Here is a 12,401-nt window from a genome sequence, read left to right on the forward strand (position 1 = left end):
TTTCCCCCCCAGGGTTACTGCCAACCACGGCCCCATCCCCTGACCCACAGGGCAGTGACCGCCCCACACCGACTGCCCAAGCCCCATTAGGGAGGTTTATAGTTACACCAAAGCCTTCTCCAAGACCAGCGTGGGCTCTCTGCCGCTCCTTGCCAATAAAACCACTTAAAAGGAGGAAAAATAATCCAGGTGATTCATTTCCCTGGCCCCACCACTGTGACCACTTCTGTTTTGATCACTGGGAGAAAGCCAGGACAAAGAGCTCAGTCTCACTGGCAGCAAGGCAGCCAAGCCCTGGTGCCAAATTGTTTCATTTCTGTTCGTGCCCATGACTGGCCAGGACACCCCAACACCCAGGAGCCAGGCCAGCCCCCCCCAGGAGCATCACGGCACAATGCATGGAAACCCACAGCCACCTGCATGGAAAAAGCCAACCCAGGCTGTTGCAAACTTATTTATTTATGAAGTGTGAGGTAATGAAGAAAGTGCTAAATCCAACCACAGTGTTAACTCTAACAGTTCTCAGCAGGTCAGCAGGGACCCGAGGGTGCCGTCCTGCGGGGCCACGCCTGCCAGCACCCCCAGGAGGGGACAGGGGACTCTGCCACCCACATACCCCACTGCAGGCTGGGCGGCAGGATGGCACAGGCAGGGGAAGCCTCAAAGGCAGCACAGCCCCACTGTGTACCCAACCTGTCCCCTCCAGCCAGGCTCCCTGCAAAGCCCAAAGCTTTGCTGGGGATTTTAAGTGGCTGCTGGTGATGGGGGTGTTCACAAGGGTGGGAAAAGGGGTCACAAGGATGCTTACAAGGATGGGAAAGGGGAAAAAAAATCCCCTGTTATTGCAAATGGGTGGTTTGGAGAGCTGCAAGGGGGGAACTGGCCTCCGCAAGGACTCAGCTCAAGGGTCCAGCAGGAGCCAGCCCCTTCCTGATCTCCCTAAAGTGCAGCAGGACTGAGCCCTCCCCCGCAGCAGGAACACCCCTCCAAAAAAAGGTTTTTTTATATATATATATATATATAAAAAAAGCAAACTCTTTACCAATACTTCTCAAAAAGTGGTACAAAAATACAGTATAAAAAAAACACAGCCTCCAGTATAAGACTCGCAGTTACAGCAGCAGTTTCTAGAACATAAAATCCAAGACAAGCTACTGCGTGAAGTGGTAAGAAAGTGAGGTATGGTCCAGCCGAGCAGGGGGACCGCCCACATGGTGCTGTTATCCCTGGTGAGTGAGGCATCCTGCCGTCGCCATCTCCATGGGGACCCATCCAGAGACGAGCCTCGTGCTGGGCTCTGCGTCTGCCGCCGCCTGCTTCCCTGAGCCGAAGCAGATCATGGTTGCTTGGGATTTTTAGGGTGAGATGGATGCCCAGGGGCAGCTCTGAGCGATGCTGTTGGTGGCAAACAGCAGAGAGGGGTACAGGGGCTGCCGGGGACAGGGAACAGATTTGAGCCTGCGAGTTGAAGAAGTCACTTGAGAAAGCTTCACAGGCGGGACAGGGAAAATCTTGCAACACCCGGTGCCAATAAATCAGCCCAGGCAGGCGATGCCATGGAGGGGGCCCCCCACTGTGGACCCATTCCCACAGCTAGGAGCACCACTGCAGCCACCCCACATGCAGCAACCACCATGTGCTCCAGCCCCCTGGGGCCAACAGTTCACCAACCAACCAAAAAATAAAACCCAAAAAATGTGCAAATTGAGAGGCAGCCAGGGGGGTCATGGGGACCAGGGAAGGGGGGACACGTTGGGTGCTAGTGCCCCTTGAGGTGAGCAATCCGTTTGAGCAGCTGGGTCTGCCGCAGCCGCAGCTGCCGCTTCTCGGCGGCCATCCTCTTCTCAGCACTGATGAGCGACTGCAGGTACTCTGAGGATTTGCTCAGGATCACCACTTTGGGCGTCTTGGGACAGCTGGCAAGGCCAGGCACCTGGTCCCGCAGGGCCAGGAAGCGCGAGCGCAGGTCGTTGCGCCGCTTGCGCTCCAGGTAATTGTGGTTTTTCCTCTTGGCCACATCCTCGCTGTCAGAGCCGGGGCTGCTGCCGGCTTTTGGCAAGCCGGGCTCAGGCAGCGTGATGGCAGGGGCTGGCTCCGCAGCGCTCAGTGGCTCATGCTCATCCTGCTGGGGTGGCTCTGGTGGGGGACAGGCGTCTGGCGGCGAGCGGGCGGCATAGTTGTGCTGCTGCTGGTGGACAGAGATGTGGAAGCGTTTCATACAGGGGTCCAAGGGGTCGGCACGCAGCGTGATGGTGACCGGCTTCCTTAGGCTGAGCGATTGTCTCTTCTCCACCGTCACCACATCAATCTCCTCTCCTTCTGCTCAAAATGGAAATGGCAAAAAAAGAACTCACTATCAGTTGGGAGCCCCTGGTCACCCCTCTTGACCCCACTGCGGCTCCCCCACAGCCCCCCAATAATCTCCCTGCTGCCATCCCACAAAAGTTTGCTCATGCATTGCAAAGCCACTCTGCACCCTCCAGAAGGGATTACGCGATTTAAAGTCTTTTCCAATACTATTGCACGGGAAGGAGGTTTCCTTCTACATTCATGTGTCCAGTCCCCTGAAACTGGGATAGGGCTTTTTTTCTGTCACACTTCCACATCAACAGAAACACATCCCCAGGATAAAGGTCCCCAGGATAAAGGATCATTGGGCAAGAAAACACCCTGAGCCCACCTGCCCAGGGGGGCAGGAGGAGCAGGATGCTGGGGACCTGGGCCAGCCTAACTCCAAAGTTCATCCTGGTCAGAGCTTTCATGGCCCATTGGAATTGTAAATGAGGATGCAGGGGCAGAGCTGCCCTTTGTTCCCCTCGGCTGCAGCTTCCCACTTCGGAGACTTGTTACTTTTCACAAGTGATAAACCCCTTTCAGGCCAGGCTCCCTGGGGACAGAGGAGACAGTCCCCCACAGTGCAGGGGGGGAGGGAGAGGTGAAGGGGACCCTCCAACAGACTCGGTGAACCTCAAAGCAGGGTGGGGGGGAGGCTATCAGACCTGTGAACTGCAAGACCCAAATAAAGAGTAACTGAACACAACAGACCCAGTCTGCTGTCACTGCAGCCTGTCCCACCCCAGCAAAGCCCAGCGGCACGAAGTTGGCCCACGGGGCCAGCGTGGTGACCCGGCTCCAGACACGCCTGCAATCGCTCTCCCTTTAGGAATGCGCTTCCACCTTTCTTTCTTAGACTTTGGGGGAAAATCCAGCCGCTCACCAAAGGTCTTCCGAGGTGCTCAAACCCCCACCAGCATCTTGGGCAGAGGCCTGACCCCCACACCTCCAGCGACAGGGCCCACAGTGCCTGCAGGAGCTGGGCTCCAGGGCACTCTCCTGCCTGTGGTCCCCAACCCACACCCGCCCCAGGCTCTGGGGGCTCTGCCAGCGAGCCCAAGCCACCCCGGTACTGGAGCTACTGGGGGGTGGGGTGGGGGCATTCGCTGCCCCACACAGGCCGAGGCCGAGGTCATCAGTGTCACAACCAGGCCGGTCTCAGCCACGTGTATACACACACATGCCCCCACCCCGCCGCTCATTAATAAAAGTCGGACGGCGGGTCCCCGCCCCCCCGAACCACCCATTGGCTGTCTGGCGGGGCCGGCCGGCTACCGTCCCATCCCATTGGCCCCCCGCCCCTGTCCATCAGCGCGGCCCCTCTCATTGTTTGCAATCTGTTGCTTTTTGTTCGGCGCCCACGTGGCGAGGCCGGATCCGGACCGAGCCCGGGGACCCCACGGGGACCGGGACCCCCCACGGCCCCCCTCCCCACAGCCCGCCCCACCAGTTTGGGTTAAGCCTCTTAACGCCCGCGACCTGCTTACCGTCCCCCGGGCTCCTAATGGCATTAAGTCCCCGTCCCGCGCCGTGACTCACCGGTGCGGGTCGCTGCCACCGGCAGATTTATTAACGGGGTCAAGGCACCGTGGGGCCGTGTCAACGCTTCCACGGCAGCCGGAGTCAGCCCAGCTTCCGCGGGAGCGGGGGAAACAGCCTATGGCCCCACCCGGGGCGGGAGGTTTGGGGGGGTGGGGGGTGGTCGGGAGGACGACACCCGTTTGTCAATAGGGACTGAAAAACGGGTGGTTATGGCCTGAGATGCGGGTTGTGTGTGTGTGGTATCCCCTTGCCTGGTGGGTTTCAGAGGCACCCACTTCACAGCCCTCCCCCCCCCCCCCCCCCCCCCCCCACGCGGGACAAGGAGATGTGCCCCGGGAGAAGGGTGCGGGGTGGGCTACGACGTGCCACAGCTGATACGGGATGTTCCCGCCCATCCCACGGAGCCGCAACCTGCCGGCCCCAGGGGATATTTTGCCTTTTGTCCCAAGGAAAGCCCGTCCTGGGTGGGCTCCGTGGGCGGGGGGAAGCAGCCGAAGTTACGAGCCTGCAGCAGGACACGCTGCAACGCTGGAAAAAAATCCCAAACTTTCGACGTTGAGCTGCAAACTTGCCCCACGTCAACCTACCCGCGAGGCTCCCGTGGGGCCGGGAGGAACGAGGGGGGCCACCAGAGATCCACGCAGGGGCCGGGGAGAGAGGCCCACGCACCCTCCTGCGAGGGGTAGGGGTTTCGCGAGCAGAAGCCCTACGGGAAGGGGAAGCAGCCGAGCCCGCTTTGTTCGTGGGGCCGGGACCGGGGCTCGCTTGGAGCCGCAACAAAGGCGCTGCCTGGCTGGGAGGCTCCCGGCACGCACATGTGCGGACACGCGTGTCCTCCCCACGCCGGGCTCCCCGCGGGTTGCGGCAAGGCTGGAGGGCGGCTGGGCCGGGGTGCAGCCCGCACCTCGATCCCTTACCAGAATCGCTTTGGCCCTCGGATCCCGAGGATGCGGGGATCTTGCTCTCGGCCAGCGGGCAAAGGAAGACGGCAGCGGGATCCACGCACTCGCTCACCGAGCTGCTGAACCCAAAATCCTGCGCGAAGGAGGGCTTGTGGGGGGTGGCCCTCTGTGTGCTCGTGGAAAGTTTTTCTGTCATCGCCTTCTCCAGCCTCTCCCGGGCTGAAAACCCGCTCCACATACAATCCTTGAGGATGAAAGCGCTCAGGTTCCCGAAGATCTCCCCCGTCCCTATGAGGTACTCCGGCTCTTCCCCGGCCAGGCAGTAGCGGGAGAGGCAGCCGGAGCGCTCCTCCGCCCCCGAGCAGCAGGCTTTCTCCCCGGAGGTACCCAGGGGAGACAGGGGGGGCGTGGGGACCAGCTCGAACTTCTTCCAGATATCCTCGCTGGGCGCCGTGGAGCGGTGGAAATCCTCCTGGGCGTCGTGGTCGTAGAAGTAGTGTTGGTACGAGTCAAACTCCATCTCTGCATGGAGCGGTGGGGGAGCGGGGGGAGAAAGGGCAGAGCCTGGGGGCGGAAAAGGCAAGGGGAGGGGGGCAGAAAGAAAAGGGGGCACCCCCTCGCCCGGTCCTCAAGCCCCGTTCAGGAAAGGGGCACCCCCAGCCCCATGGATGAAGGCGGGAGAGCCCCCGGTGCACCCACCTCCCCCGGCACTGCGGGTCGCGGCGGCACCAGCCACCGAGCCGGGACCGCGGGTGCATTGTGTGGCCCCCCCCACCTTATAGCCTGTCTGCGGCGCCCGGCCCCGCCCACCCACCAATCGCCGGGCTCAGATTTGCATAGAGGGCGGGATCCTGCCCTCTTCCCCGCCCCCCGGGGGGCCCGGTGTGAAGGATCCCCCCCGCCACGGGTTCCCCAGTCCTGCTACCGGGGATGCTAACGGGGCTATTAACCAGTGGCCACGCCGTGCGCTGGGCTGCGGGACCCTCTCTGCCCCACCCCCCCCAAGCGTCCTGCCAGCTCCCGATGCCGTCCTTAGTCCATCGGAATGGTCAAGGTTTGCGGGGGACCCTCCCCACAAGCGCTACGGAGGGACTCCTCCAAGGCAGATTTTGGCTGAGGACACCCAGGCCAAGCGCATCTGTGCCCCCAGCCTGGGGACGTTCGGCTGAGCACGATGGCAAAGCGGGGACAAGTCACAGGGAGGCATTGCCTGCTACCAGAGACCACCCCCGAGTGCCCTTTGCCATCTGACATCCCCCCCCGGCCATCCCCCCACCTCCCGATGAGTTCACACCGGGGCACTGCCACCACCCTCTGCCGCAGCCACCCTTTGCTGCTGCGTGGCCATTCCCTGCGGGCGCAGGCAGGCGAGCAGCTCTGGCCCTGGGAAGCTTTGGGTCACTTAGTGGTTGTGTCCTGCCCAGGGTGCCACCCTGGGTGCCACCCTGAGGCATGCCCCAAAGCACTCACAGGCCCAGCTGGGAGTTTTGCTGCTCTGAAAGCCACCAACTCCAGCAAAGGGGTGGCTAAAAATAGGAGGGGCCATGGGAATGCCAGAAAATCAACACAGGGGGACATGGTGCTTTACTCTCCACACACACACGAGGAACGTGGTCTGTCCACAGAGGAAGGGCCGAGCACAGGCACCAGCCGCCTCCTGGGGACGTCCAGCTGGCAGCACAGGGGCTGCAGTGCTGTGCCCCCCAGGAGGGGCTGGGAGCTGCCAGGTAAGCAAGGAGCATCAGGCTGGAGGGAAGCCATGGATGGCCTGGGATGCAGCAGAGCTGTTTCTCACACACGCAGCTCCCACCACCAGCACTTTGTCCCATCGTTGCTGCCCAAACTCAGCTTTGCCCATGTGGTGCCTGGCATATCCAGCCTGGGGGACCAGAGAGACACACACTGTCCTCAGGGACCCAGGTGAGCCCAGCAGGATGCTGCATCTCTCCACTGCCAAGGTCCTTCTAGGAAGGGCAATAAATGTTGTGAAAACAGCTGAGGCTTTCACCTCGTGTGCTAAGGCCTGTGGCATCGTTACACACACATGTGCCGTTACAAAGCCCACCCGGATGAGCAGATTCCCCCCAGCAGCATCCCTAACCCAGTTCAGCCCCAGCACCCTCCTTTTGCCACCCAGTGCAGTCGGGGCCATGGGATCTGCCCTGGCCAGTGGCGCTGGGAGCTGGGGGGGCTGGAGGCTGGGTCCTCGGGCTGCAGCACCAGCCCTGCAGGAAGCAATCAGCCCAAGTCCAGCGACCAGCACAGCCCAGTACAGCCTAGTACAGCTCAGCAAAGCACAGCCCAGTGTAGCCCAGCATGGACCGGCACAGCCCAGTACAGACGACCCCCAGCCCAGCCCAGCCCCGCATGAACCAGCACATCCCAGCGTTGCCCAGCGTGGTTCAGCACAGCCCGCCCCCCCCCGCTCCCGGTCCCCCCCGGTCCCCCCGGACCCCCGGTCTGCCCGCTCCCGGGCTCCGGCCGCCGCCACCGGCGGGCGCGGGGCGCCACCTGCTGGGGCTCGGGCCGGGCCGGGGCCCGTTAGCAAACCACCGTCCGTGGGGCTGTGGGGCGGGTGGCAAGGGGTGGGTCACGCCACCGGGCACCCCCGGCCCCGCTCAGCTGAGCCAGAGCAGCGGCCCGGATGGGAGCGCCCAGGGGGGACAGTGCTGCTCGCTGCGCACAGCTCTGTGCCTCAGTTTCCCCATCCCTGAGTAGGCAAGAGGGCACGAAGGAGGCAGAGGAGCAGGGCTGAAAGCCGACGTTGGGCTGGTGGCTGTCCTGGGGGTCCCCGAGCATGTGGGGTGCCCCAAGGCTGCTTTCCTTGCTGACCCAGGGTGTAGCTGAGCTTGCAAAGCTTTGCCACCATCACGCAGCAGGAGGGTGCTGGACCCCGGGCTGTGGTTTCCCAGCACAAGGGTGCTGTGGGGTCCCCACGATGGCCCCAGCACCTCACACACCCTCCAAGGCCATCCAGAGCCATCCTGAGCATCCCAATCCTGCCTACACGCCTGTGGGGCTGGGGCAGGAGCTCCAGGACCCACACAGCCCCGAGGAGCCTGGACTGATGTTCCCTTTGTGTTCCAGTCTCAGTGTTGGTCCCGGTCCCCAGCCAGGTTGGGAGACCTAGGCATGTCCCCAGGATGTCCCTTGCCAGGCTCTTTCTACCCCAGGGCTGCTCCCAGCCCCTCGACCTTCCTGGGAAGTGCAGGTGAAGCCCTCTCTTTGTCTTTAGGAAACAAATTGCCCTGTCACTAGTAAGGGCAAGGGCTGAGCTGCCCCAGGGGCTGCAGAGGCTCATCCTGCCCCAGCGCTGCCAGGGTCAGCAGCCATGAAGGGTCACAGTTCAGGACACAGCCGGCACTGCCCCAGAACACCTGCTCCAACACCAACACATCCCCTGGTACAGGAGCAAAGGCTCCTACAACTATAGCTCTTGTCCACATCTGCTTCTCCCTCCCTGCTGGCCTCGGGGACCCCTCTGGCTTTTCCCAGGGTGAGGCAGGAGCTTGTCCCGGCTTCAAGGGGCTCCGGATGCTTTAAAAGTGTGAAAGTACCACTGCAGAGGGCTGGAGGGGCCACGCAGCCCTTTCATCCTGCCCTCTCCAGGCACTTGGCAAACAGGACCCAAGAACCTCTTACCGCCAGCGCCCGCGCCGGCTGCGCAAACAGTGAGTGCCCCGGGGGCTGTGGCACCATGGGTGACAGGGCTGGGGTGGCTGCCCATGGGTCATGACTCGCTGTGCCCCCGGTCGCAGGGCTCTGGCACAGCTCCATGGGAGCTGCCCTGGCCCGGCTGGCTGCTGGCATGGCTCCGGCACATGATGCAAGGCAATTCCCTGGGCCCTCATGCCCTTTGGATCCCAACTGACAGCAGGGCTGGACTTTGAAGCTCCAGCCCCAAAGTGCTTCCCCATGGTGAACGGGCCACCTCGAGGCTGACGGGTGTCCTGGGAGCACCTTGAGCTGGGCTCATCCTCCAGCTGTCCCCACCCTGTCACAGCAGCAGCCTTCCAGCCACCCTGCCATCCCTGCAGGGGTCCCAGGTCCATAGGGTCAGCAGAGTCTGTGAGACCCTATGCCAACACACCCCCAGCCCCTTTTCTTGTCCCCCTCAGCCTTGTGACACGTTCCCCAGGGTCCCACACAGGAGAGGTGCAGGGAGGCTGCCACGTGCTGTCATGCAACTCATCCCCTTTGTCCTGGTGAAGCTGTCGGGCAGCAGCTGTGGGGGCTGGCTGGGCCCTTGCAAAACGCCTGCCCAAGTCCCTGTGGGGTATGAGAGCACCACGAAATGCTGCCCAATCATATGGGGCAGGGGACAGTGCTCACAGCCCTGGGGTCACACCAGCCCTGGGGGTGCAGCCACCCACTCTGAATTTAGCAGGCAGTGAAATCCAGAGAAGGGGGAGGAAAATGCACTATCACCTCCAGCCCTGCTGCCTCTTCAGCCTTCCTGGACCCATTTTGCCCCCAGCACAGTCTGCTTGATGCCAGGAGATGCCCTGAGCCCTGGGGAAGCTCTGCGGTGTGTGGGCAGGGCTGTCCCTGAGGCGACATGGGAGCTACACCGAGGCTGGCCCAACAGCTCTCTGACCCGCTCGCTGCCGTTTGCCCCCAGGCCTGTGCTCCCCATCCTGGCTGGCCCAGCCTGGCAGGGCTGTCTGGTTTCGGGTGCACTCATGCTTGCTCAGTTCCTCTTCTGGGCTGTGCTGGATCCCCGACAGCAGGGAGGTGTGGCTGGCAGCCAGATGGCAGAGCCATCACCCACTAGGGCAGACCCCATCCCTATCCCTGTCTCCAGGGCTGAACCCATGTCCCCAGGGCCAGCATTTGGGTCTCAGCCCCTGAAGAGTCACCCCTGGAGCCCGATGGTGTCTGCAGCGCAGGGACATGGAGGCTGGGATGGGGTAGCATCACCATCAGAGGGTTATTTGAGCTCTGGTCTTGCCTGCCAGACCCTCACACTGAGCTGGTCCTGGTGCCAAGGGTGACCCTGTGAGTGACTCAGCCCAACCTGTGGGTCCCTGGGGACCTCAAGCCAGGCAGGAGCTGCTGCACTAACATCCCCACTGAGATCAGCCCTCCGCAGCTCATTTATTGCCATGAGGATCCCCCAGAGCATCTGCTTGGGAGGAAGGTCTAAAATCCCCCACTGGAGATTGTGCAATACCAGACTTGGAGAAAATCCTCCTAATCTGGGGAAATCCAGATTTTTCTACTTCTCCTACTTCATACGCAAGGCAGGGCTACACCTATCTTTCTGCACAATCTCCAGCACAAAGTGTGGCTCATTGTTCCCCTAAAGCCATGTTTGCCCAGGAGGCAGTTTCTTAGGGCTTTGCTCAAGGACAGGAATGCCAAAAGCATGAGGAGCTGAGGAGCCCCTGGGACAAAGGGAGCAGAGCAGTAGTGCTGGGGCCAAACACAATGGCGAGCTGAGGAGATTACCCTGTCTCAGGGAAGCCCGGTCCCTCCAGGGTGGGCAAGTGCCACTGTGGGAGTCCCCTCTGCTCCTGTGCAACAGGCCTTCCAGTGGAGAGGGAAACTGAGGCAAAAAGCAGAGGCCCTGAACCAAACCTGGTGGGTGTTGACTGAAATGCGCCTCCCCGGCAGATCTGTGCTTATGTGTGTCGGGGGAACAGAGCGCTTTGGGGTACCCAAATCTGTGCTTTGGTGGTGGTGCCAGACTGGGCTCCGGCAGGGACACAGACTCACGTGGATGTCCCCAGCGGCTGCACTAATCCTGCCTGGGGACACAGTCATCCCCAGTGAGAAGGTGTCCAGGGCCCTCTGCTCCATGCCAGTACCCAGAGCCAGCAGCGAGCCAGCCACAGCTACATGCCCCTGTCACACACTCCTCTTGGCCACCCACTACAGGAGGCAGCACAGACCCCAAAATCAAGACCTCTTAAACCCCAAAACTGAGACCCCTTAAACTGTTTGTGCTGCTCACTTCAGTGCAGGCTCACAATGCTTGTCCCAATCTCCCGAGCTCTGATGCTCAGGAAGGGCAGAGCCCAGCAAGCTCATTACACAAGTGTGCCAGCAGACGTACAAGCCCATCCCCAACACCAGGCTCCTCTCTCCTGGGGAAGCTGGGGGGCTTCCAGCTCTGTCCTGGGGCTGCCCAGTGCCAGATGCGCCCGAGCCAGCACAGCACGGCACTGCATGGCAGGTCTCTGCCAAACCGGCTGGGCAAGTGGCATTGCCCACACCTTCCTTCAAGGTATTTTGTGTCACTGAACAAATTTGGACAGCCTGAAACCTTGCATGGGCTCCCTTCCCTGGTGGGTGGCATCCCTGAGCGCCCAGTGTGACCAGGCACAGGGCTGTGACTGTGGCAGTGCAGGAGGAGCCTGCCACACATGTATGACAGGCAGGAAACTGAGTCAATGGTGACACCAGTTCAGTGCTCCCGAAACTGGGGAGCACCTAGAGGTACTGTGCCACCGCTCCATGCCAGGGGTCACGCTCCCCTCTCATCCTCAGTGCCCCCTCAGGCTCTGCTGCATCCCTGCTCGGTGCCAGCTGCCCATCCTCCCTGCCCGTCCTCCCTGCCCGTCCCTGTCCCCGTGTAAGTGCAGCTCCAAGTCCTACTGCAGCTGGCAATCAGGTGATGGCTTTGCGTGCCACATTGGCCCCGCTGGCTTGCCCTTGCTAGGAAGCTCCATCTCACGGCAGGCACATTTCAGGGTGATTGATCTTTGAACCTGGTGGCCTGAGGCGAGCGGAGTTGGCTGTCACTGTGGTGACACAGCACCGACACAGGTGTACATGTACCTGCTGGTGGGCAAACAAGCACCCCGCACAGCTGAGAGGTGCTGGGATCGATGTCTACGTGGCCATATGGCACGGGGGACACCACAGGTGGCCCAGGGAGAGGTCCTGGGGCCTGGGAGCCACCGTCACCCACTGAAGCTGTTGTGCAGCAGCCAGTGGCCATGGGCACTGATGCTGGGGGGGTCCTGCTTCACCTCATCCCCTTCAATGGGCCCACGTGGAGGGGGGTTAAGAGTGGGGCCATGCAGGGCTGGTATTGAGGGTCTCCAGTCCCCAACCCTCACTGACTAATGCCACTGGGAACCCATGGGACAGGGCAGGTGACGGAGCCTCTGCCCCGACCCCTCTTAGGGCAACGCAGTATTTGCTCAGCCTCTGCCATCAACGGGGGCACCTGGGGGGTGGTGGGATGGAGGGACAGGGGGATGCAGAAAGGGAAGGGATGGAGGGATGAAGGACTGGGATGGAGGGAAGGGATGGAGTGGGGGGATGAGAGATGAGGGGATGAGGGATGGGGGGGTGGAGGGATAAGGAGATGGGGGGATGCAGAAAGGGAAGGGATGGAGGGATGAAGGACTGGGATGGAGGGAAGGGATGGAGTGGGGGGATGAGAGATGAGGGGATGAGGGATGGGGGGGTGGAGGGATGAGGAGATGGGGGATGAGGGATGGAAGAATGGGGGGATGAGAGGATGAGGGATGGGGGATGGAGGATGAAAGGATGGCAGAATGGAGGGATGAGGGGATGAGAGATGAGGGGATGAGGGATAGAGGGACGGAGGGATAAGGGGGTGCGAGATGAGAGGCGGGGGGATTGGGGGGTGGAGGGATGAGGGGATGA

At 61.7% G+C, this 12,401-nt stretch overlaps 1 protein-coding gene across 2 annotated transcripts; it reads right to left on the reverse strand.

Annotated features, from left to right (window-relative positions):
• Positions 1-1,009: 1,009 nt before the first annotated feature.
• Positions 1,010-5,548, reverse strand: MYCL (MYCL proto-oncogene, bHLH transcription factor). Of its 2 annotated transcripts, none has more exons than XM_064471251.1 (2): positions 4,794-5,548; positions 1,010-2,322 (listed from the first exon to the last, which is right to left on the reverse strand). In XM_064471251.1, exons 1-2 carry the CDS (start codon positions 5,296-5,298, stop codon positions 1,760-1,762), a joined length of 1,068 nt encoding a protein of 355 aa, XP_064327321.1. In that variant the 5' UTR covers positions 5,299-5,548; the 3' UTR covers positions 1,010-1,759. The 2 variants fall into 2 exon arrangements, with proteins under 2 accessions (XP_064327321.1, XP_064327322.1); XM_064471252.1 differs by having other exon boundaries at positions 1,010-2,319; positions 4,794-5,547.
• Positions 5,549-12,401: the final 6,853 nt, after the last annotated feature.

This window comes from Phalacrocorax carbo, chromosome 22 (genome assembly GCF_963921805.1).
Source record: "Phalacrocorax carbo chromosome 22, bPhaCar2.1, whole genome shotgun sequence".
In the NCBI taxonomy this organism is placed as follows: Eukaryota; Metazoa; Chordata; class Aves; order Suliformes; family Phalacrocoracidae; genus Phalacrocorax; species Phalacrocorax carbo.

Coding starts and splice junctions, on each gene's coding strand:
- MYCL (XM_064471251.1), bottom strand. CDS start 5,298: ATGGAGTTTGACTCGTACCAACACTACTTCTACGACCACGACGCCCAG. Junction 2,323..4,793: donor CGAGGGCCAAAGCGATTCTG/GTAAGGGATCGA, acceptor TTCCATTTTGAG/CAGAAGGAGAGGAGATTGAT.